Source organism: Pipistrellus kuhlii, unplaced genomic scaffold, assembly GCF_014108245.1.
Source record: "Pipistrellus kuhlii isolate mPipKuh1 unplaced genomic scaffold, mPipKuh1.p scaffold_m20_p_3, whole genome shotgun sequence".
NCBI lineage: Eukaryota > Metazoa > Chordata > Mammalia > Chiroptera > Vespertilionidae > Pipistrellus > Pipistrellus kuhlii.
In genome coordinates, this window is record NW_023425529.1 from 82,703,483 (window position 1) to 82,725,947 (window position 22,465).

At 43.6% G+C, this 22,465-nt stretch overlaps 1 protein-coding gene across 1 annotated transcript in view; it reads right to left on the reverse strand.

Annotated features, from left to right (window-relative positions):
- NINJ2 (ninjurin 2) overlaps positions 1-20,650 on the reverse strand; it is an 88,137-nt gene extending 67,487 nt beyond the window's left edge. The window contains exon 1 of the mRNA XM_036456661.2: positions 20,349-20,650. Coding sequence (XP_036312554.1) covers positions 20,349-20,522 — 174 coding nt within the window. The 5' untranslated portion in view covers positions 20,523-20,650. The remainder of the gene's footprint in view (positions 1-20,348) is intronic.
- Positions 20,651-22,465: the final 1,815 nt, after the last annotated feature.

Sequence of the window (22,465 nt, forward strand, 5' to 3'; positions counted from 1 at the left end):
AGTGCCTCCTGAGGATGGTTTAGCTCCAACTGTGGATCATCATATCAAGTAGAACCTCGGCCTAATGGGCAGACAAGGCTGAGGATGGTTCAGATATAATGAATCCTATGTAATGAAAGATGGGGGTAGATCTGGTAACTTTCTGAGGATTCTTGGTAGGTGTAAGGTTTCTAAGACTCTAGATTCTTGGCTCCTCAAAGCCCTCCTCTTAATGGGGCATTAAAATTGATGCTGCCCTGGAAGCAAAATCAGAGGCCTTGCCCCAGGCCCGGAGACTGCACCACATTTAGTGCTGTTCCTGATTAAATCAGCATGCCTCACATTTGCCAGAACTATTGTCACAGCAATATGTATTCCCAGTTCACACATGGAATGTTTGCTCTCTGGCAGCCAAATGAACTTGGAACTGGCAGTGGTGATCTCATAAAGCAGGAAAGTTGAGCAGTTGGTCAGATGATTAACATATTGTTGAGATGGAGGAGTTGAGTATCACTAATGAAAACATCTGGGCATTGCAGAATCAGAAATTTTCCATCTTGGGGCAACCTAGGAGCCATTAAATCCAACCTCCTTATCTTACAAATGTGGAAACTGAAGCTTTATTTTGTTGTTAATCTTCACCTGAGGATATTTTTTCCATTGATTTTTAGGGAATGGAAGGGAAGAGGAGAGACAGAGAGAGAAACACCGATGTGAGGGAGACACATCCATTGGTTGCCTCCCACAAGCACTGGGGATCGAGCCTGCAATCCAACCCAGATACACGCCCTTGACTAAAATCGAATCTGTGGCCCTTAAGTCCCCACTGAGCCAAACCCACTAGAGTGAAACTGATGCTTTAAAACAGTATAAATATCAGGGCTTCTGGCCTGAGAAAAATTAAAGTGTAGTTCTTCAACTACAACATAAGCTGGATGAACAGCACTGTGGCTGCTGAGACCTCCTTTTCAAAGGCTTCAAAACTTTCATTAATTTATCTCAAGGACTCTTTAACTTTTATTTCTCTTCCCCATATAACAGTATTTTTTAAATTATTTTTTAAAATATATTTTTATTGATTTCAGAGATAAATAGAAAAAAAATTAATGAGGAGAGAGAATTATTGATTGGCTGCCTCCTGCACGCCCCCAAATAGGGATTGAGCCCTCAACCCAGGCATGTGCCCTTGACCAGAATCTAAGCCAGGACACTTCAGTCCACAAGCTGTTGCTCTATCCACTGAGCCAAACCAGCTAAGGCTAATAGCATTAAAAAAAATATATCCAGTTTGTATTGTGTTTACTCATATGTGAATGGAGAGTCATACTGCCCCAGACCTTTATGGCTCCAATGCTGCAGACTTCTTTCCCTTGCAGTACCAGATGGAGGGCTGTAGGTTGGAGATGATCTTCACAAACTGTTGCATACCATGTCTAAGGTTCTTAAGGTATGGGTCCTTGAGGTGGTTTTCAGGCTTTTCTATTATGTAATTATGTTCACTAGGTAGATTGGACAAATTGCTTGTAACTATTTTTAATAATAAAAACCAGACATTGCCTTACTGATGTCTCATCAAAACAAAAACCCTGTCCTGCATGTGTATAATGCTCTTTGGTTTTCAAGGCTATCACTTATACTTTCCTAAATAGTTCCACTCCTTCACTGATAAGGGGAGTTCTGGGGACATGGGATGTGTCTATTCTGTGCGGCAGGTAAGTTAGGGTTTGGGAGGTTGGAGTCCTCGAGCACCCTGAGCACAGGAAAGGAACTGCACTGAGTTGCTCCCAGTCTCACTTTCTCTTTCTCTAGATTGATATTTATGACTGATTTGTAGGTGAGTTCCGATTGGTGAGATCTTGAAAGGATAGAATGCCTTGTGTTTTCTCTTTAGAGTTCATCATTTGAAGCATTTGAAATCTTACATTTGCAACAACATGGATAAACCTAAATGAGTGGCAAAAGGCCAGGAGGATGGAAGGAGGAATGTGCCTCAAGCTAGAATGCTTCTCGCAGAAGTCGGGAAAGAATTCCAGATCACGAGTGTTGCTTAGATCCCTGTGCTAAAGAAACAGGATTTAAGGGAAATCTTTTCCAATATTGCCCTAGACTGGTCCCCAGAAATGTCTTTGATGTGTTCAAAGAGAAAAGTATGGGTTCAAAACGAAGTCACTTGTACTAAAGCACATGACACTGAACCTGGATTTAGTACCTGACTTAATTGCAGTTTTAACCTTCTCCAGGAATGTAATCTTGTTATCAATCTGGAATTTTCTGGTCAGTACCACGGAGGTGATTTGTCACATGGCCCCTCTCCACCCTACCCCTCAAGAAAATTGAGGCCATCGGCCTGATGAGACATGTCCTTTCCCATAAGGGAAAGTAATGAAACAATCTTTCTTTTCTTTTGTTAATAACTTTCTTTTTAAATTTTATTTTTCAACTACAGTTTACATTTGATATTATCTTGCATTAGTTTCATGTGTATAGCACAGTGGTTAGACAATAATATACCTGCTCCAGTATTTCCAGTGCCCACCTGGCACCATACATAGTTATTACATTTTTGACTATGTCCCCTATGCTGTACTTTACATCCCCGGGACCATTTTGTAATTACCAATTTGTACTTCTTAATCTCTTCACCTTTTCCACCCAGCCCTTCAAACCCCCTTCCCTCTGGCAACCATCATTCTATGATGTCTATGGGTCTCTTTCAATTTTGTTTGTTCATTTATTTCATTTTTTTTTTAGATTCAACATATAAGTGAAATCATATGATATTTGTCTTTCTCTGAGTAACTTATTTCACTTAGCATAATACTCTTTAGGTCCATCCATGCTCACACAAATGGTAAGATTTCATTTTTTTTTTTTTATGCCCAGTAACGTTCCATTGTATATATGTACACAACTTTTTTTTACCTACTCTTTTTTTTTACCTACATTCCACTGTATATATGTACCACAACTTTTTTTAACCTACTCTTCTCTTCATATTTTGCCTATTGTAAACAATGCTGCAATGAACCTAGGCGTGCACCCATTCTTTTGAATTAATATTTTATATATATGGAACCATGGGGTTGTTAGGGGCAGAAACAGAAAAGTAGAGACTACCTATAGTTAGAATAAATTGTTTTATTTTGATTATTTATTCATTTTTAAATCTTTATTGTTAAAAGTATTACATACTATACTTTCCCCATTGACCTCTCCCAGTCTGCTCCCGCCCTCATCCCAGGCCTTCTCCACCTTATTGTCTGTGTCCCTGGGATATGCATATATGCATACAAGTTCACTGGCTGGTCTCTTCCCATTCCCCCACCCTCCCCTTTATTCTGATTAAAGGAAGCATATTCTGATCTGACTGGAGAGGTGCTCTCTGGACCTGGGAGTTAACCTTGGAATGTGGTCCATTCTCCTTATCCTAGAACTGCCTATTATGGAGAGATTAACAACCTTGTCCCAGCCCACAGTGCAAGTAATCTATAACCATTCTACCAGTTTTTATTTCCTCCGCATACCCATTTTTAATTCCTTTTGCCTACTTCCTCGTGCCTGTAATACCCATTCTGATTCCTTTGCCTACATTCCCATATAATCTTTGTCCTTCTACTCAATATAAGCAGCTGGTTTGTGGAGACTGCAGAGTAGATTTTTGTAGATGACCTGCTGCTCTCCTATACTATCGACATTATTGGAAACTCTCATATATTATTCTATTCTGTCTCTGCTTAATTGACTCAAGTAGTGACAGGCAGCCAAACTCTGGTTGTTCAGTTTCAGGGTCATAAAACAGTACCACTTAAATATTTTTGAGGACCCTCCACAGTGGCTGCACTAATCCACATTCCCACCAACAGTGCACCAAGGCTCCCCCTTCACCACATTCTCACCAACACTTGCTGTTTGTGAATTTATTTATTTATTTATTTTTATATTTTTAGTAAATATATTTTATTGATTTTTTACAGAGAGGAAGAGAGAGGCATAGAGAGTTATGAGAGAGAATCTATGAGAGAGAATCACTGATTAGCTGCCTTTTGCACACCCCCTACTGGGGATGTGCCCGCAACCACGGTACATGCCCTTGACCGGAATCGAACCTGGGACCTTTCAGTCAACAGGCCGACTAACCGGTTTCGGCTGTTTGTGAATTTATTGATAGGCATTCTGATAGATGTGAGGTGATATACTGCCATGTCCCTAATCTGTACTCCTTTGACCATAACAACTTTTTTGTCCCCACCCAGCTTCTGCCTATGAAAACCTTCCATATTGTATGCTCAGCTCTTCTTGCTGGGCAGCATGCTACCACGAATCCCTCAATAAAACCAACTAGATCTTCAAGTTTACTCGATTGAATTTTTGTTCTTCAACAGAAAACAATGTGGCTCTAGGATGGAATTTAGCTGACCACCACATTCCACAACATAGACTATGGCAGGAATAAAGTGCTCAGTCAGTCAGCCGGCCTAGGACCTGAATCCCAGTTAAACCACTTACAATAGAATAGCTGTGTCATTCAGCAAATTGGTTTTTCTTAACTTCAAGTAGTCTCACCTATAAAATGGGGTTAATGATACACAGTTGACCTAAAACACCAGAAAAAAAATATACATGTGAAGTGCCTACTTGATATAAGGCAAGTGCTCAGAAAGTGGCAGCTATTATTAATAACATAAGGAAAGTCTAGGGGAAACTAAGCAGGAAATCAAAGGCTGCTCTAAGAAGGAACCGAAATAGTTCTGACTGGGCTCCACCCACCCCTGTTAGCAAGTCCGCTCCCGGAGTGGGTGAGGGGAGGGGGGGGAGGAGGAGGAAGGGGGAGACAGGAAGAGGCCTCTCTGCCCTCCCACAACCCGAAGACTGCACTGAGACAAAGGCTGAGCTGAGCTGGTGGGTGGGAGGGGGTGGTTTTGCTTCACAAAAGGGTGAGGACTGCGCTCCATCTTCAGTGGGGGAAGGAAGAGATAAAGCCGCGTTACAAAAGCTCAAGGCCAGACGCACGACCAGCCCCAGGGCCTGATGGGGGAAGGGTACCCTCAGGCCTGTTTCCCCTCCCAGCTGTGAGCCCAGCCCGAGTCAGCTGATTCTGTGTTCCTGGTCCGTGCTCCCAGCTGCAGCCCGCGCGCCCCGCCCCTCGGCCCTCGGCCCCGCCCCTCGGCCCCTGGGCCCCGCCCTGCTCCCGCCTCCTCCCAGCCAATCAGCTGCAGCCTGAACGCTCAGCCTTTCCGTGGGGCTCTCGGCGGCCTTTCCGGGGCCACTTTGGGCTGGGGGAGGGGGGGAGGGAGAGAAGCCAGCTCTCCCGTGTTTGCCTTCAGGAGGCACAGACGTCTCCTTATGAAAAGAATATTCATATGCCCACGAAGGTGTCTGCCAGGGAATGCATCACTTAAGCACAGGCAGGCTGCCCGAGGTTCACCGAGCCGGGTGAACCGCACTGTGTAGGGCCTGTTCTGGAGCTTTCAGAACATCCATCATAGGCTGGCTGTTCAGGGCCCTGAAAAACAGTGGCCTTTTCTTCCCTCCAAAACCACCCCACATATGCCCCCAACTGACCCCGGCCCTTCCAGCTTGCTCACGGACACGACTGCTGCCTATCTCAGCCTCCCAGCCCAGGCTGGGGGAGGGGAGGGAGAGTGGTACTTGGAAGAAGAAATGGTTCACAGTGTAGGAGCTCCAGCCCTCAAGCCTAGGTCCATCCAGCTGCTAAAGGGTGCACGAACGAGGCCAAGGGAGAAGGGACACGTGATTCTCCCCTGTCTTTGTGTCTGGAACTTTACTTTTGTCCTCACAGTCCTCACAAAAACACTGTAGAGAGGCATATCCTTATTCAAATTCTGGGAATAAGGAAACTAAGGCTCTGAGAGATTAAGAATTTTATAGCTACTGACAGTCTGGTTTACCGAGAAGCTAAAGTTTTCTCTAAGTGAGGGGGCTTGTACCTGGACACCAAGTAGTGTCTAGACTCAAACCTCCACGGTTCCCTTGTTTGCTCTGGGGGCAGACAGCAAAGGCAGTAGATACTTCCGAGCAAAGTTAAAGGCCTTCCCAGGCCATCTCACACCTGGATGCCATCAGTTCACTGTTTAAGTAGAGACCATTTTGTCACTTTGGGGGGAAATCTTGAGTTACGGAAACATCTTTCAGGTCGTAGAATAAACAGCACTTTCCTTGACCCACAAGCCTAGGTCAGCTGCAGGACTTGAGCATTCTCTTTCAGTAGCCTTGGCCACACCACATACTGCAGTTCCCTTACTTGTCTTCCTCTTAATGGAGGGGAGCTAACTGGGTGCAGGAACCCCATTTTGACTGTAGCCTCAGCACTTAGCGGAAATGCCATGGCCCAGGTCCCAGGATGCCAGTGTTCACCAGGAACTCTGTGCATAAGCCGATGAACTAGAGTTTTGAAGTTAAAAGTAAGTGTGAAGGAAAGTGGAGAGCAATGCTAACAATGGTATCATTTATTGAGTGTTTATTATGTAACGGGCATTGTTCTAACTCAGCGATTTTCAACTGGTGTGCCACAAGAATTTTTAAAACATGCAATACCTGACTATTCAGTCAGGGGCGATGACCTCTTTTCCTTTAGACAAATAAAAATATGACAACAGCCAACACGATAGTCATCTCGTTTGAAGGCCCTGTCTTGAACCATAATATATATAGGTCATACAATAGAGTTGCATCTTATTGGTCGATGTGGCATAAGAAGATTGTGTCTGATTGGTTAATTCTTGGTATCAGAAATCCTTATATACACATATAGGCTCCTGATTTTTTAAAGTCATGTTGAAGCAAAGGGTAGGTAATTACATGTTTTGTAACTAAATCAAAATTATATCTATTTTTTTGCCCATTGGCCAAAAAATATATTTTTTGGCATGCTGCAGAATGTTAGTAATTAGTTTATGTGTGCCATAAGTTGAAAAAGATTGAAAATTGCTGTTCTAAGTACTTTAGTGCAGCACTTAAATGTGCATTTGAATCACCTGTGGGTCTTGTTAACCTGCAGGTTCTGATTCAGTGCATCTGGGGTGGAGCCTGACAAGTTCCAGGTATCATATTTTGTGTAGCAAGGCATTGGTATACTAACTTATTTTATCTTTTTATTTTTTATTTTTAATCCTCACCCGAGGATATTTTCCCATCGATTTGTAGAGAGAGTGGATTAGAGAGAAATATCGATGAGAGAGAATCACATCGATTGGTTGCCTCCTGCATGAGCCCCAACCAGGGGCCCGGGTCAGGGAGGAGCCTGCAACCAAGGTACATGCCCTTGACCAGAATCGAACCCAGGACCCTTTTGTCTGCAGGCCAATGCCCTATCCACTGGTCCAAACCAGCTAGGGCTTATTTTATCTTAGCCATATGAAGTAGGTACTACTATTAATACTGTCAATCCTATTTTATATACAAAGAAACTAAGAGATAGGCTTCTATGAACTTAGGTCAAAATAAATAACTTTCTGGGCAACGAGGGAGGGGAGAATGGTATGAGCAGGGCACTGCTATAGAAGGAGAAACAAAATTCTTGGCAGAGGCAACAGTATTTACAAAAGCCTGGTATGCAGCAGAAGTGGGCAGGGGCCACGGAGAGGGCTGTTTCACTCATTAGGCACCATATGCATAGTCCTTAGGACTGTGAGCTTTCCAAAGGCCTTAAATATTTGAGACCTGAAAAAAAAAATGGTACCTACATGTGAAAAGTAAACATTTAAATTAATCATTCTAAATTGCAAATAATGTAAAACCCTTTAAAAATTTTTCACATTCTGCCAAAACCGGTTTGGCTCAGTGGTAGAGTGTCGGTCTGCAGACTGAAAGGTCCCAGGTTCGATTCCGGTCAAGGGCATGTACCTGGGTTGCAGGCACATCCCCAGTAGGGGGTGTGCAAGAGGCAGCTGGTCAATGTTTCTCTCTCATCGACGTTTCTAGCTCTCTATCTCTCTCCCTTCCTCTCTGTCAAAAATCAATAAAATATATTAAAAAATTTTTTTTTCACATTTGGGAGTGATATATATATTAATACATTTGATAAAAAAAAAAATAGGATAGGGCCTCTCAAGTCTAGGGTCTACCAAGGACAGGACAATCCGTGGCCACATTGGGTTTCAGACCCAGTGACAGAAGCAGGAAGATGCTCTCTGTGGCTACAGTGAGAAGAATGGGTTGGAGGGAGGCTAGACTGAAGGCCCCGAAGCTAGAGACCAGATAGGCGTTTATAGTTTCCAGGCTGCAAGACAACGTCCTCCTTGCCAAGATAACATAAAATTACAACCCAATTATTCTTTGATTTCTCAGAGACTCAATCTGACTCAGCATTCTAAATTTACTTAATATTTGGGGGCAAGGATGTTTGCCAGCTACTTTGTCATTAAGGCCAGTGATGACAGTCTAGGGGAGGCCAGACAGCCATGAGTGCCAACCTCAGCTCTGCTACCTGTTAGCTGTGTGAGTTTGCATAAGTGACTTAACTTCTCTGAGTATTGGATTCCTTATTGATTAAATGATCATAATACATTAGAGGCCCGATGCACAAAATTTGTGCAAGGGGCTTGGCCCTTGCAGCCCTGGCTTAACCCAGAAGGTGGTCCAGATAATCATTCTGCTATTCAGTCTAATTAGCATATTAGCTCTTTCTTACATAGGATTCCTCACAGAATTGAGATAAACTCTATATCCAGTGCTTCCCATGAAATAGATACATATAAATGGTAGTTATGATATGTGCCATTGATCTGAGACCTAGTTGAGTTTTCTTTAGGAGGGAACAGAGGGTGCAGTAAATATTTAATCTTTTTACCAATCTTCTGAGGTAGAAATTGTCCCCATTTTGCAGCTAAGGAAACTGGGGCTCAGAGATGAGATCACTCAACTCAGTGAGCTAGGAGGAGAAAGCAGGAAATTTGCAAGAACTGAATTTTATATTTATTCTGTTTGTGCATTCTCTCCAGGAGTCAACATCGGCTGCTTCCACTATTCTGTGCTGGACCCAAACCTGTTCCCCACAGTCACAGCTTGAAGAGTCCTGATGTCCAGGAGCACACCCCTGAACACTCTCCTCGGGGCTCCAACCTCCATTTCCCTCCTCCCCAGCCTTGCCTAACTCCCTACTACCTTGCCCTTGCCCCATGATTCTTCAGCTTCTGGATTTCACTTACTACAGAGCTTGTCTCTGAGACTCAGACAGAGCCGCCCTGGACTGGGCTGCCTTCCAAGGTACCTCCCTTTAAAGGGAGTAGATAAGTAGGTCACATCAGGATGGTAGGGGAGGAGGCTGACTTCTTAGGGGAGGAGGAAAACTACTGCCGATCACATGGAGAATGGGAAACAAAATAACAGGGCTCTTTTCTGTCTCTCTTTCTCATATGCATATTCATTCATATTCTCTCTCTCTCTCTCTCTCTCTCTCTCTCTCTCTCTCGTCTCTTTCTTTTTAAAAACATATTTTATTGATTTTTTACAGAGAGGAAGGGAGAGAGATAGAGAGATAGAAATGTCGATGAGAGAGAAACATTGTCCAGCTGCCTCTTGCACACCCCCTATCGGGGATGTGCCTTCAACCAAGGTACATGCCCTTGACCGGAATCGAACCTGGGACCTTTCAGTCCGCAGACCGACGCTCTACCACTGAGCCAAACCGGCTTCGGCTCTCTCATCTTTCTATCTCTCTATTCCACACTTGCAACCCTCTGATGGCTGCTATTTTTTTTTTTATTAAATTATTATCTGTGTACATATTTTACCATTGCCCTCCCCCATACATACCCACCCTCCCCAGAGTTTTGTGTCCATTGGTTGTACTTATCTGCATGTATACAAGTCCTTTGGTTGATCTTGATGGCTGCTATTGCTGTTAAAAGCACTCATAGGCAATGCTGAATTCTGTGCTTAGGAACACCAGTAGTAATCCTATGGAGCAGAAAGCTTGTCTATCATTTGTTCCCCTCCCTTCCACCCTACCTCCTCTTCAAGCCACCCCTACAACTGCCAGGAGAGGAGTAATCTCAGCAGAGGATTTGGAGCTTCTGTCCAGTTGACTGCTCCTTAAGGGCCTGAAAGCTCAAGATCTGTAGCTTGGAAGCTCCGGGGAGCTAGGGAGGTACTGGCTTCCAGTGATTGCTTGGAATAGCCCAGGATCTGGTTAATACAGAGTCTGTTGTTGCAAGATTTCTGTTCCTCATTCTCACCCCTAACCCTCTTGAAGGTGATTCACAAGGAGTATGGATGGGCATTAAACTGTCTATTACTCTGAAAACCAGAGAGACAGGGCATGGCATTTTGGGACCCACACTGCCAACTCCACCCTGCCCTGCTATCTCTCCCTGGGGACTGAGTCCTGCTTGAATCATAACACTGGGCGGTCACACTTCTAGGAAACTGCCGCCGAAGGGGAAAGGTCCTGGCTGTGTGAATGAGACCAGCCTGGCTGTGTACAGATTAGGCCTGAAATGTGTATTCAGGCAGAGCTCAGTCCCTGGACTCTGTGCCCAGGGCACAAGGCAGGCACACAAAAACAAAGACCAAAGCCTGGGCCTCGCACCTGGGGGTCAACTACTCGGGTTCCCTGGACGGGAGTTGTGGAAACAGGGAGTTCACCTCTGGAGAGGCCCAGGGGTTTTCCATTCTCTTGGCATGAAGCCTGGTGAATGTGCAGCTCTGAGGCTCGCTGTTTCAGGATGCTGATAGCCCTCTCACAGAGATCCTCCAGACGCAGACGCAACTCTCCCACTGCCTGATGTTTCAGCACTGCCCCTTCCCTCCCAACGCCTGTCCCCAGGCCCCGGGCAGACTTTTTAGGAACACTACACCCCTCTGCTCTTTCTCTCCACCTCTGCAGAAAAGGAGTGCCCCACACCCTGGGTATCTGCTCCCCTGTGCCCTGTGGGAAGATCCCACTCTTGCCTGTAGTTGCTCCCCTCCCTCCCACGAAAAGCAGGGCTAGGTGACAGGAGAGAGACATCTTTCCCCAGCGGGGTAGGCCTAACATACCTCTTTCCCAGGCTGGGGTAATCCCAACCATCTCTGATCATAGTGGGTGTAAATCACCACACATATGTAATAATGTAATAGCAGTGACTGTGGTGATATCTCGCCTTGAAATAAGTTTAGATTTGAGAGGCTTAGTTAGATCCTTTGTGCTCTCAAAAAGTGCCTGGCAACTATTCCTCTGGATGAGGCCTATGCCAGGACTATGTTGTGTGTATGTGAGTTGGGGGAGGGGGAGGAGGAGCTGGGGAGGGAGGAAGAAGAGGCCTGCATTACTCCAGGTCTGTTGCAAGTGCTACCTCTTGGCTTATCTAGAGTTAACTAGGAGAAAGAAGGTCAGTCTTGGAGCCTCCATGTCCTCCTGCATCAGTAAGCCATATATTACGGAGTAGTCCTGAAACTTTAGTGTGCAGCAGAATCACCAGAGGGCTTGTTAAAATACAGGTTGCTGGGCCCCATCCCCAGGGTTTCTGATTCAGTAGGTCTAAACTGGGGACAGAGAATTTGCATTTCTAACAAGTTCCCACGTGATGGCCTACTGCTGCTCCAGGGACCACATTTGGAAACCACTGAGCTAAAGCAGCAAAAAGAAAATCTAGGTTTGAGTCCTAGCCTTGCCGTTTTTCTGCTCTGTGATCTCGTATTTGACCTCTCAGCTTCAGTTTCTCACCCACTGGAGGTGGAGTGATGCCCATGTGTAGTTGGGAAGATTAGATTACATCTTGTATTTGAAAGACACTTTCACTGTGCACAACAAATTGAATATATGAACTTGTCAATAAATACAGTGTTTATTGAGTAGTTTATTGTCCATTGAGTGCTCTGTTCCAGCAGTCGCCAACCTATGGTCCGTGGGCCACTGGTGGTCTGTGAGGTCAGAAAGGTTGGCGACCGCTGCTCTGCTCAATGTCTTGGCTCACTTTGGGCAGATCCTATGGGATTCTAAGACCTAATTAAACACCACACATTTCTGGACCTGTTTTCTCCTCTATCAAACAATGCCTTTGGTCTATGAGACTAATGGCCTCTCTAAGTACCAGTTAGACGTCCAAATCTGGGAGGGGCCCTAGGTCTTGGGAGGCACAACCAGATTTTTTATTACTTGCTCACCTCTTTCCAGGACCTCCACCTGAGAGCCCAGGTGCTTCTGCAGAGCAAAGAGTCACTGGTCAATTCCTCCCTCAGGAGAGTAACATGGCCCATCACGATCTGGTTCCATCCTACCCTTATCATCATATTTCCCACAGTTTCTCCTCCATTCACCTTATCAATCTAGACAAATTGGATTATTTATTTTTTTCCAAATATGACCTTTTTTTCTGCTTCCAGCTTTTGTTCACACTGTTCTCACCAACTAGAATACTTCCATAAGTCAAAGTACTATTCACTCAGTGCCTATTTCCTCCAAGAAATCATCCCAAATCCTTCTTTCTTTTTATTTTGTTAATCCTCACCCAAGGATATTTTTTCTATTGATTTTTAGAGAGTGGAAGGATGGAAGGGGATGGAAGGGGGAGGGGAGAGAAAAAGAGATTGGTTGCTTCCCATACCCGCCCTGATTCGGGGCCAGGGATTGAACCTACAACCCAGGTATGTGCCCTTGACCTGGAATCGAACCTGCAACCCTTTGGTGTGTGTGTGTGGGGTGTGTGTGTGTGTGTGTGTGGTGTCGAAGCTCTAACCATTTAGCAACATCAGCCAGGGCCCAAATCCTTCTATCATCTGTCTGTCCATCTAGCTGGCTAGCTATCATCTTATGTATCTACTTAATACAAATACTTCTTTTTTTTTTTTAATATATTTTATTGATTTTACACAGAGAGAAATTGGAAGGAAATTGGGAGGGATAGAGAGTTAAAAACGTCAATGAGAGAGAAACATCAACCAGCTGCCTCTTGCACACCTCCCACTGGGGATGTGCCCACAACCAAGGTACGTACCCCTGACCAGAATCGAACCCGGGACCTTTCAGTCCGCAGGCCAACGCTCTATCCACTGAGCCAAACTGGTTTCGGCAGTACTTTTATATATATATATTTTTTTTAATTGATTTTTTACAGAGAGGGAGAGAGAGGGATAGAGTTAGAAATATCGATGAGAGAAAAATCATCGATCAGCTGCCTCTTGCACACCCCCTACTAGGGATATGCTCGCAACCAAGGTACATGCCCTTGACCGGAATCGAACCGGGACCTTTCAGTCCGCAGGCTGACGCTCTATCCACTGAGCCAAACCGGTTTTGGCAATACAAGTACTTTTTGTAGGTTTCTTTAGGTGGTAGTAAGACATGTTACTGAAGTTGTCAGGTATAAGTTCTAACTAAATCAAGGATGCAACCACCTCAGCCCCTTCTACTTGTGTCAGATATTGTACCTCTGAAAGGGCTATACAGAAACTCATTGGTCTGAAGTTTTGTCCCAGGATGTAACATTTCTAAATTTTGTTCTTAGAACATATTCAGATATCAAACACTTAAAAGGAGTGCCTACTTAAAAAAAAAAAAAAAAAGATTCATCAGCTGTCTATTTTTTATGGTAATCAGAGACAGGGAATAAATATATATGTGTGTATATATGCCTTTAGGACCCATATTCACAAATATATTCATTTGCATATAGGCACATCTACTTCTCTAATTTTCTTTTTGAAACTACAGGTTTTTCTTTTCTATTCTAAATATAATATATGGGTTGGGAGAAAATGTGTAGTGGAAATAAAAAATAAAAGTAAAAGAAAAAAATCATTCATAATCCAGAAATAATCAGTCTTAACATTTTGGTGTATTTCTTATGAACAGTTTTCTTGCATGTGTTTATTGTATATATGCCTTTTTTTTTTTTTTTTTTAAGAAATTGGGATCAGATGTTTATACATTTATGTATCCTAATAGGATACATAAATGTATAAACATCTGATCCCAATTTCTTAAAAAAATATATTTTTCAAAAAAATATTTTTTTTAATTGATTTCAGAGAGGAAGGGAGAGGGAGAGAGAGACAGAAACATCAATGATGAGAGAGAATCATTGACCTGCTGCCTCCTGCAGGCCTTACTCTGGGGATCTAGCCTGCTACCTGAAAATGTGCCCTGACCATGCATCGAACGATGACCTCCTGGTTCATGAGTTAAAGCTCAATCACTGAGCCATGCTGGCTGGGCTATGTATCCTCCTTTTCTGACTTAACACACAGTATTTTGGTATTCCTTTAAATATTCGTTCCATACACTGAAAAAATTATTTTATGATATCTGTTTACAGATGTACCAAAATTTATGTAACCATTCATTTATGTTGGACACTCCATTTTATGGCTATCAATTATATTCCAAAATATCCTTGTATAACTGGATACATCTCTGATTATTTTCTTAGGCTCTTTCTATAAGTGGGATTACTAGGTCATTTTTAAGTCTCTTGTTACATACTACAACAAGAGTTTTCTGGAACTTCCATTTGACAATACTTCCAGAATATTTTTTTATAGTTCTCCTTTTACTCATAAATAACTTTTACCTTCACTCTAGTTGCATCCCATTTCTTGCTGTACTTCACTAACCCTTTCTACATTGAATTTACGTGCAGTATGTACCAGTCTTAGTTCCTCCCCTAGGGAACCATCTCTGACCATCTTCACATCTCCCTCAATATTCAGTTCAGGTGGAACAAAGGGGCAGAGGACTGAATCTACTTTGGCAACTAGTAAGCAGAAGCTCCTTTTTGGGAAAGAGCAAGGCAAGTGGCTTGAACTCCATAGTGAGCGGTGGGGTTGTAACACTGGTTGAAAGGAAAGCAAGGGATTTTCCTCAACCCTTCATACATTTAGACTCTGGGAGCTGCGAAAAGATGGAAAGCTAGTCAAGGCTAGAGTCTGGGAGAGAAGAAGCCTTAGCTGCCTGGCAGGGCAGGGGAAGGGCAGAAGCTTGGAGGCCACAGCTACAAGAGAGGGGCAATTCCAGGCATTTGCCTGACACTAGAAACTTGCTCTGAGTACTGTGAGTCAATCTTTTTTACACCCAATTGTACCACTACTAACCATCCCAGTCTCATAGGTTTTGACCTAGAGAAACACCTGCAACACTAATTATAGTGGCTTAAATTAATGTTTTTTAGATGAGAGTTTCCCAGACTTTAATTGTACCTTGTTTGTGATTTCAATGGAGTGAGAATAAAGCAGCAGTATATACAGACATACACCTGTGATTTATATCATCTAAGCCATCTACAGTCTGAACAGTGAAGACAGATAAAATTATTAAAATATTCAGAGTGTGCCCACATCATTTACAATGTCTGCATAAGGAGTTAAAATATACCATGCCACTTCCTAAACAATAACATTTTTGAAATCACAGGTTTGCTAGATTCAGTATGTTTTGTAATACACATGAAAACCATAAAGACTACCATTACAATGAAAAATGGTCAGTCATTGGTAATGCTTATATTGACCATTGGTGATATTGAATCATGTTTTTTGGAAAAAGTATTTTAACTAAACAGTTTCTTTGTATAATTGTGTATATTTCTTCAACTTGATGGGCCTTCTAAGGTCAGGCATCATGGCTTATTTGCTACTTACTAAGTGTTGAAGTATAGTAAACTTTTGTCCTTTCCTTGATTTGTTTTGTTTTGGCGATGGGATAGTGATCAATAGGAGTTAATCATTATACTTGAACATAAATGACCTCTCCAAGATCAAGATTATAAAGGGGAAAACAGTAATTATATGATAAAAAAACAAACAAACAAAACAAAACAGTTGTCCTGGTTTAAATACTGTGCCATTATTGTTTGGATTTAGGCTTTAAGGTAGTGGTTCTTATCCTTTCTAATGCCACGGCCCTTTAATACAGTTCCTCATGTTGTGGTGACCCCCAGGCATAAAGTTATTCTTGTTGCTACTTCATAACTGTAATTTTGCTACTGTTATGAACCGTATTGTAAATATCTGTGTTTTCTGATGGTCTTACGCTCTACAGCAGCAGTTCTCAACCTGTGGGTCATGATCCACAGGTTGAGAACCGCTGCAGGGTCACCTAAGACCATCGTGACCCACAGGTTGAGAATTGCTGCTGTAGAGCCTAAGACCATCAGAAAACACAGATATTTACATTATGGTTCAAGACCTAATTTGATCCAGTACTGGAGGGGAAGTTGAAGAAACTAATGGATAACCTTCTGACTAACCAAATTCATAAATGATCAAAAGAAAGTATGAATGAGATATCAGAATAAAAGAGTATATTGGGAGAAAATAACTCTAATAAATAAGAGAAAGTTACCCCAACATTTTAGTTATCTGCCAGAGATAGACATTTATCCAGGTCTGACCAGTAATTTCCTTGTTCTTAGCTCTGCCTTCCTCTTGCTTTCTGAACCTTTCAAATCGCAGGGCCTTTACTCTGCAACTCAGGATTGTTTACTCCATCAGCACATAAAAAACTTGTTCTTCAGTAACCAAAAATGAGCAATACTGTTTCCCTAGCTGCTATGAATCCAATGGAAGCAAGAAATAGATGAAATATCAGAAGATCTGATTTGCAGTCCTGACTCTGTCATGTCCTGGTTGAGTAACCTTATGCCTATTGGTGATCTAACTCATGGCTTCCTTAATTCATTCATTTAACAAATATTCCCTGAACAGTCACTGTGTACCAAGCACTAGCTTTGGGCACTAGTGATATAGCAATAAATAAAATAGGTCATGCTCTAACAGAGTTTATGTTCTAGTGAGATTATAATAAGTGATCAGTCAATAAACAATGTAACTTCAAGAAGTGAGCAGTACTGAGGGAGAAATAAAACAAATAATAAAGTCAAGGGAGAAACCAGGATGGTGGCATAGGTAAACACCTAAACTGCAGCCTCGCACAACAATTTCAAAAATACAACTGAAAAACAAAACGGACATCATCCAGAGCCAAGGAAACCTGACTGACTGGAAACTCTACAACTAGAAGGAAAGAGAAAACCACAAGGAAAATCAGAGGAGCTGTAAAAGCCTGAGGTACAGAGACACAAGAGGACAGAGCTGGAGAAAAGGGGGTGGCTCAGTGCCTGGCTGACATTCTCTAGCGGGAAGGAGATAAAAGCTCCGGACTGCGCTGAACCCTAGTTCCTACTGCACTGAACCCCAGTTCTGGGCGAGATCCTGGGCATCCGGGCTCATATGGGGGGAATCTGGGCTGTAAGGTGGAAACTCAGGGGAGCTGCGAAAGGCAGAGCTCCGGATGTGGGCACATGATTGTGCGCAGAGGACAGACTGTTGACTGCCGCTGGATTGCCCTAGTAGGAAGGAGACAAAAGCTCCAAACTGCGCTGAACCCCAGCTCCGACTGCACTGAACCCCAGTTCCGGGTGAGAATCTGGGAATCCAGATTCATTGGGGGAAATACTAGACTGTCTGGAAGCAGGCGAAACTGGAGGGCACTTTTCTCTTAGAGGTGCTTGCAGCTATAGGGTGGGGCTGACAGGAACACAAGGCTGTAGGCTCCACCCTGAAACTCTGCCCCATCCAAGCTGAGCACAGAGGCTTTTGCAATTTTTCCAAGTCTAGTCGAATAAGGCTGTCTCCCGGCATAGACACAGCTGATCTTCACAGCCAATTGGCCTGGAGGTCAACTCCTTCCACTGACACCAACAACAATCAAGACTTAACTACAACAAGGCTGTACACACAGTCCACAAAGGGGTGCACCAAGAGTGTGCACCTCAGGTAACTGGCCCATATAGGACACCTAGCACACAAAACTATCCTACCAACTCAGGGAAGCAGCAAAAATGCAGAGACAAAGAAACAGATCACAAACAAAACAAATGGAGGAAAACAAACAACTTGAGATAGAGTTCAAAACCACGGTTATAAGGTTTTTTTAAAAAAAATTTCCTAGAAAAGACCAATAAATTTAGCGAGATCCTCAAGGATATGAAAGAGACCCTCGAGGATATGGAAAAGGACCAACTAGAAATTAGACATACACTGACTGAAATAAAAAATACTATATAGACACCCAACAGCAAACTAGAGGAATGCAAGAATCAAGTAAAAGATTTGAAATACAAAGAAGCAAAAATCACTCAACTGGAAAAGCTAAAAGAAAAAAGAATCCAAAAATTTGAAGATAGTGTAAGAAGCCTCTGGGACAACTTTAAGCATACCAACATCAGAATTATGGGGGTGCCAGAAGAAGAGAGAGAGCAAGATACTGAAAACCTAATTGAAGAAATAGACTGAACACTTCCCCCACCCGGTGAAAGAAATAGACTTACAAGTACAGGAAGTGCACAGAACTCCAAACAAAAGGAATCCAAAGAGGACCACACCAAGACACATCATAATTAAAATGCAAAGGGCAAAAGACAAAGAGAGAATATTAAAAGCAGCAAGAGAAAAGCAGTTAATTACCTACAATGGAGCATCCATATGATTGTCAGCTGATTTCTCAACAGAAACTAGGCAGGCCAGACAGGAGTGGCAAAAAATAGTCAAAGTGATGATTAACAAGAACCTACAACCAAGAATACTCTACCCAGCCAAGCTGACATTCAGAATTGAAGGTCAGACAAAGAGCTTCACAGATAAGAAACAGCTAAAGGAGTTCATCACCACCAAACCAGTATTATATGAAATGCTAAAAGGTATTCTTTTTTTAAAAAATATATTTAATTGATTTTTTACAGAGAGGAAGAGAGAGGGATAGAGAGTTAGAAACATCAATGAGAGAGAGTCATTGATCAGCTGCCTCTTGCACACCCCCTACCGGGGATGTGCCCAAACCAAGATACATGCCCTTGACCGGAATCGAACCTGGGACCTGAAAGGTATTCTTTAAGAAGAGGGAGAAGAAGAAAAAAGTAAAGATAAAAATTATGAACAACAAATACATATCTATCAACAAGTGAATCTAAAAATCAATTGAATTAAAAATCTGATGTACAGAATAAACTGGTGACTATATTAGAATCAGGGGTATAGAAAGGGAGTGGACTGACAACTCTCAGGGGGAAAGGGGTGTGGGGGGTGCCAGAAAAAATTGGACAATTATCATATAACTATGGATGAGGACAGTGGGGGGGGGGGGGGAGGTAAGGGAAGAGGGTGGGATGAGAACCAGGTGGAGGGGAACTATGGGAGGTGGGGGGGGGGGAAAGAGGAACAACTGTAATAATCTGAACAATAAAGATTTATTAAATAAAAAAAGAAAAAAATAAAGTCAAATTGGAAGGTGTTCCTATGGAGAGGGTGGGGAGAGGGTCTCTTTGAGGCAGTAACATTTGAACCAAGACTTGAATGTACTAGGAGGCAACCAAATGTACTAGGAGGCAAGCCCTGAGGTGGGTCCAGGTTTGGGGCTGGATAACAATGAAGGAAAATGGCACTGGTATGTGGTTGTACTAGACCCACGGTTTTGACACAGTACTCCAAGTAATGCTAAAACTTCCCTGGTTGGGGAGGGAGGTGGGGGTCAGGGGCAGAGACTCTACCAGGCTCCCACACTCTGTTCAACACACAGCAGCTCTTCCTGGATCTGAAGCTTATACTGGGGTGCTGCTTAAGATTTTGCTTCAAGAACATATTCTGTGACCAAAACTTCTTGATCTCAACAGTCCTTCCCTACTCCAATAGTCAGACACTATGAGAATTTATCACAAACCCCTGTGATCCCTATAGGAGGGTTGACTCAAATCTCATCAATAAACAGCGCCCAGAGTGCCTACTCCTAGCGACCTGAGTCTGCTGCACCTCATTCCCTCCCCTGCAGAGGTGGACTGAACCTCTGACCTGCTGCAAGCCTGTCCCAGGTGGGGAGGGATGCATATCTGCCTCGTCTTAGTGACTATGCTGATGTTCTTGCACTGTTGGATGGAGACTCTGTCCTACACAGCAGAGCTTTGTGGAGAGAGCCAAGGAATGGCCCGGTTTTTTTCCAACCTATAAAATGCAAAGTTGGCCAGCTGCCTTTCTTCCTAACCCCAAAACTCATATCTTTCCTTGTCTCCAGAGAACTGTCCGGCAGCTCTCAAATAACTCTCTGCTGTCCTGGGGTTTTGGGAAAAGCCATGCGCAGAATGTGAAATCACTTTCTGGTAACGCGAATCTAATTAGCTCTTTGACTGACAAAAAGGAAGCAGAGGCCAAGAGGGATTTTAACAATCTGTTTCTCACATATTTGAAAACAAGTGAAGAACCCGGCAGGGAAATGGAGAGAAAGAGGAAATAAGGATATGGGACATTTGGAAAAGGGGTAAGAAAGAGAATGGAGGAGAGGGGAGGGGGAGTAGAATATCAAGTGACCAGTATATTAATCCTTTCTTCCCCCAACTTCACCCCGGCTCCCAGCTCCAGTCTCCTCTCTCTCAGAGAGAACTTACTTGAAGGTCGATGATTTCTCTTGCTGATTCCATCTTGCTTCCCTCAATTGCCTTCGCACGTACCGAGTGCCCGAACAGACTGCGTGGGCGACTCCAGGCTTTGCTGTCTGAGTCTCCACTGCTTCCTTTGGGTGGGAGAAAGCACACAGCTGGCAGGACAGACGTGCTATTCATCCATCTGCTGTGGGATGCCTGTCTTAGCCTCAGCCCCTGGGAGAAGTGTACACATGCATACACGAGAGAGGGAGAGGGAGGAGAAGGGGGGCGGGAAAAGAGAGAGAGAAAGAGAGGAGAGAGAGAGAGCGCGCACCCGTCCTCTAATGGTGGTGTGCGACACGTTGATAGGTGGCCTTTTGAATAGGGTTGGCAGCGTCATTTTCTACAGTGGCTCCAATACCCTCCAGTCCCAGGGGAGCCATCTGAGGTCACCCAGCTTGCTTTTAGTCAGGAACTTGAAAAGCAGCCTGTGGACACTGTCTGGCTTCACAATTTTGGAGCTGAGTAGGGTTCCTGAGTAGGGATGACCTCCTCCAGCATTTACCCAAGACTCAGGCGTAGGGACTTCCGCTGTTATTTTCTATGTTCCCTCTATCTTTAAAATATTATAGTTTCAAAATTGTGGTTTACCCATAGGCCCCAAAGCATAAGACTTATTCTACAAAGTAAACACACAACACGTTGTTGTTGACAGGTTGGCTGATTCTCTCATTTTCTCCCTTGATTAGCCAAAAAGAGAGCAGAAAAAGTTATGCCTTCAAATTCTGTTCATGCAAATAGTTGCATTTTCCCTGCTTTAAAAGTAATCTACCAGGAGTGAATCCTTTTTTGGGGAAGTTTTTCTTTCTGGTGTTTACCTCAGAGCCTCAAACTCCTGTGGCTTGTTTCTGAAGCGGGGTTTACCCAGCAGCTTGTGTCTGTGTGGGGGTGGGTATGCCCCTGAGTGCATGAGGGTTCGGTGTTAAAGGGGAGTAATCCAATTCGGAGCTTAAAGGTTGGGGGTGGGAGGAGCAAAGTCACAAATTTACTCTCACCACATCCAAATGTAAAAAAGGGGGTAATTTCTATTACATGATATAATGTCTTCGTAAGTCCCCACACTGCCGGACAAGTGCGAGGAGGATGGGCTATATTTCAGTGAAGCCTGATTTAAGTTATAAACAGTTCAATTTCAATAGAATGGTCAGTCTTTCAGATTTCCACACCCATCTCCCAGAAGATGGCATTTAGAAGAAGGATGTGGTGTGTGTATGCTTGGTGATGGAGAGGTGACAGCTCTTGGATGTTCCCTGGGGCCTGTCTATCTCTGCGAGTTTCTGCTTTGGAGCTGCTGGCTGCCCCCTAAATTGATGAGTGCTAAGGAGAGACTCAGCCTGCTCCTGGGCCTCCTGCTGGCCTTGGGGGCTGATGTCTGGGAACAGGATAACTAATGGTACATTCTCTGTCTGCTCCCTTGTTGATTCTGCTTTATCTTGGCTACCATGGTGATGTGGACCATCCTGAGATCTGCTGTGATGCTCCATCCCAGTGGTACCAGCTCCGTGGTCCGCCTCCTAAGATAATTCCCTCTGAAAATCTCCTACCAGACCTTCAGCTAATGCTCCTGTTTCCCTTTAGGTACCTGGGGGCTGAGAACCGCTGACAGTCCTGGAGAAAGGCGAGCTCAGCTCCACTTCTGGTAAAGCGTTTGCTTTGATGTGGCTGTTCCAGGTTGAGTTGATCTTCCAGACTCCAAACTCTCAGCATTCCTTCAAAATCCACCGGTAATGCCCATCCCCCACAACAATGCACTACACTAGGGGTGTCGAACTCAATCAGAGAAGGGACCAAAATCTAAAATCCAGCCTAAATCGCGGGCCGAATGGTTTACTGAACAGTCATAAACTGTCATTGTGATGGAAACGCAGCAAACACCATTCTAAGCACTGTAGTACAACTCACTTACTTAGTTCTCATAACAGTTCTGGAATGTAGGCAATACTATTATCCCTCCTGTGCAGATCAGTAAACAGAAAAACAACTTAACATTGTCCAGGCATTCTGATTCACAGTCCATGCTTTTCTTCACCATTCTGGCTCAGAGAGGAGGGGTTGAGACACATGTTTAATACCTGCTTTCT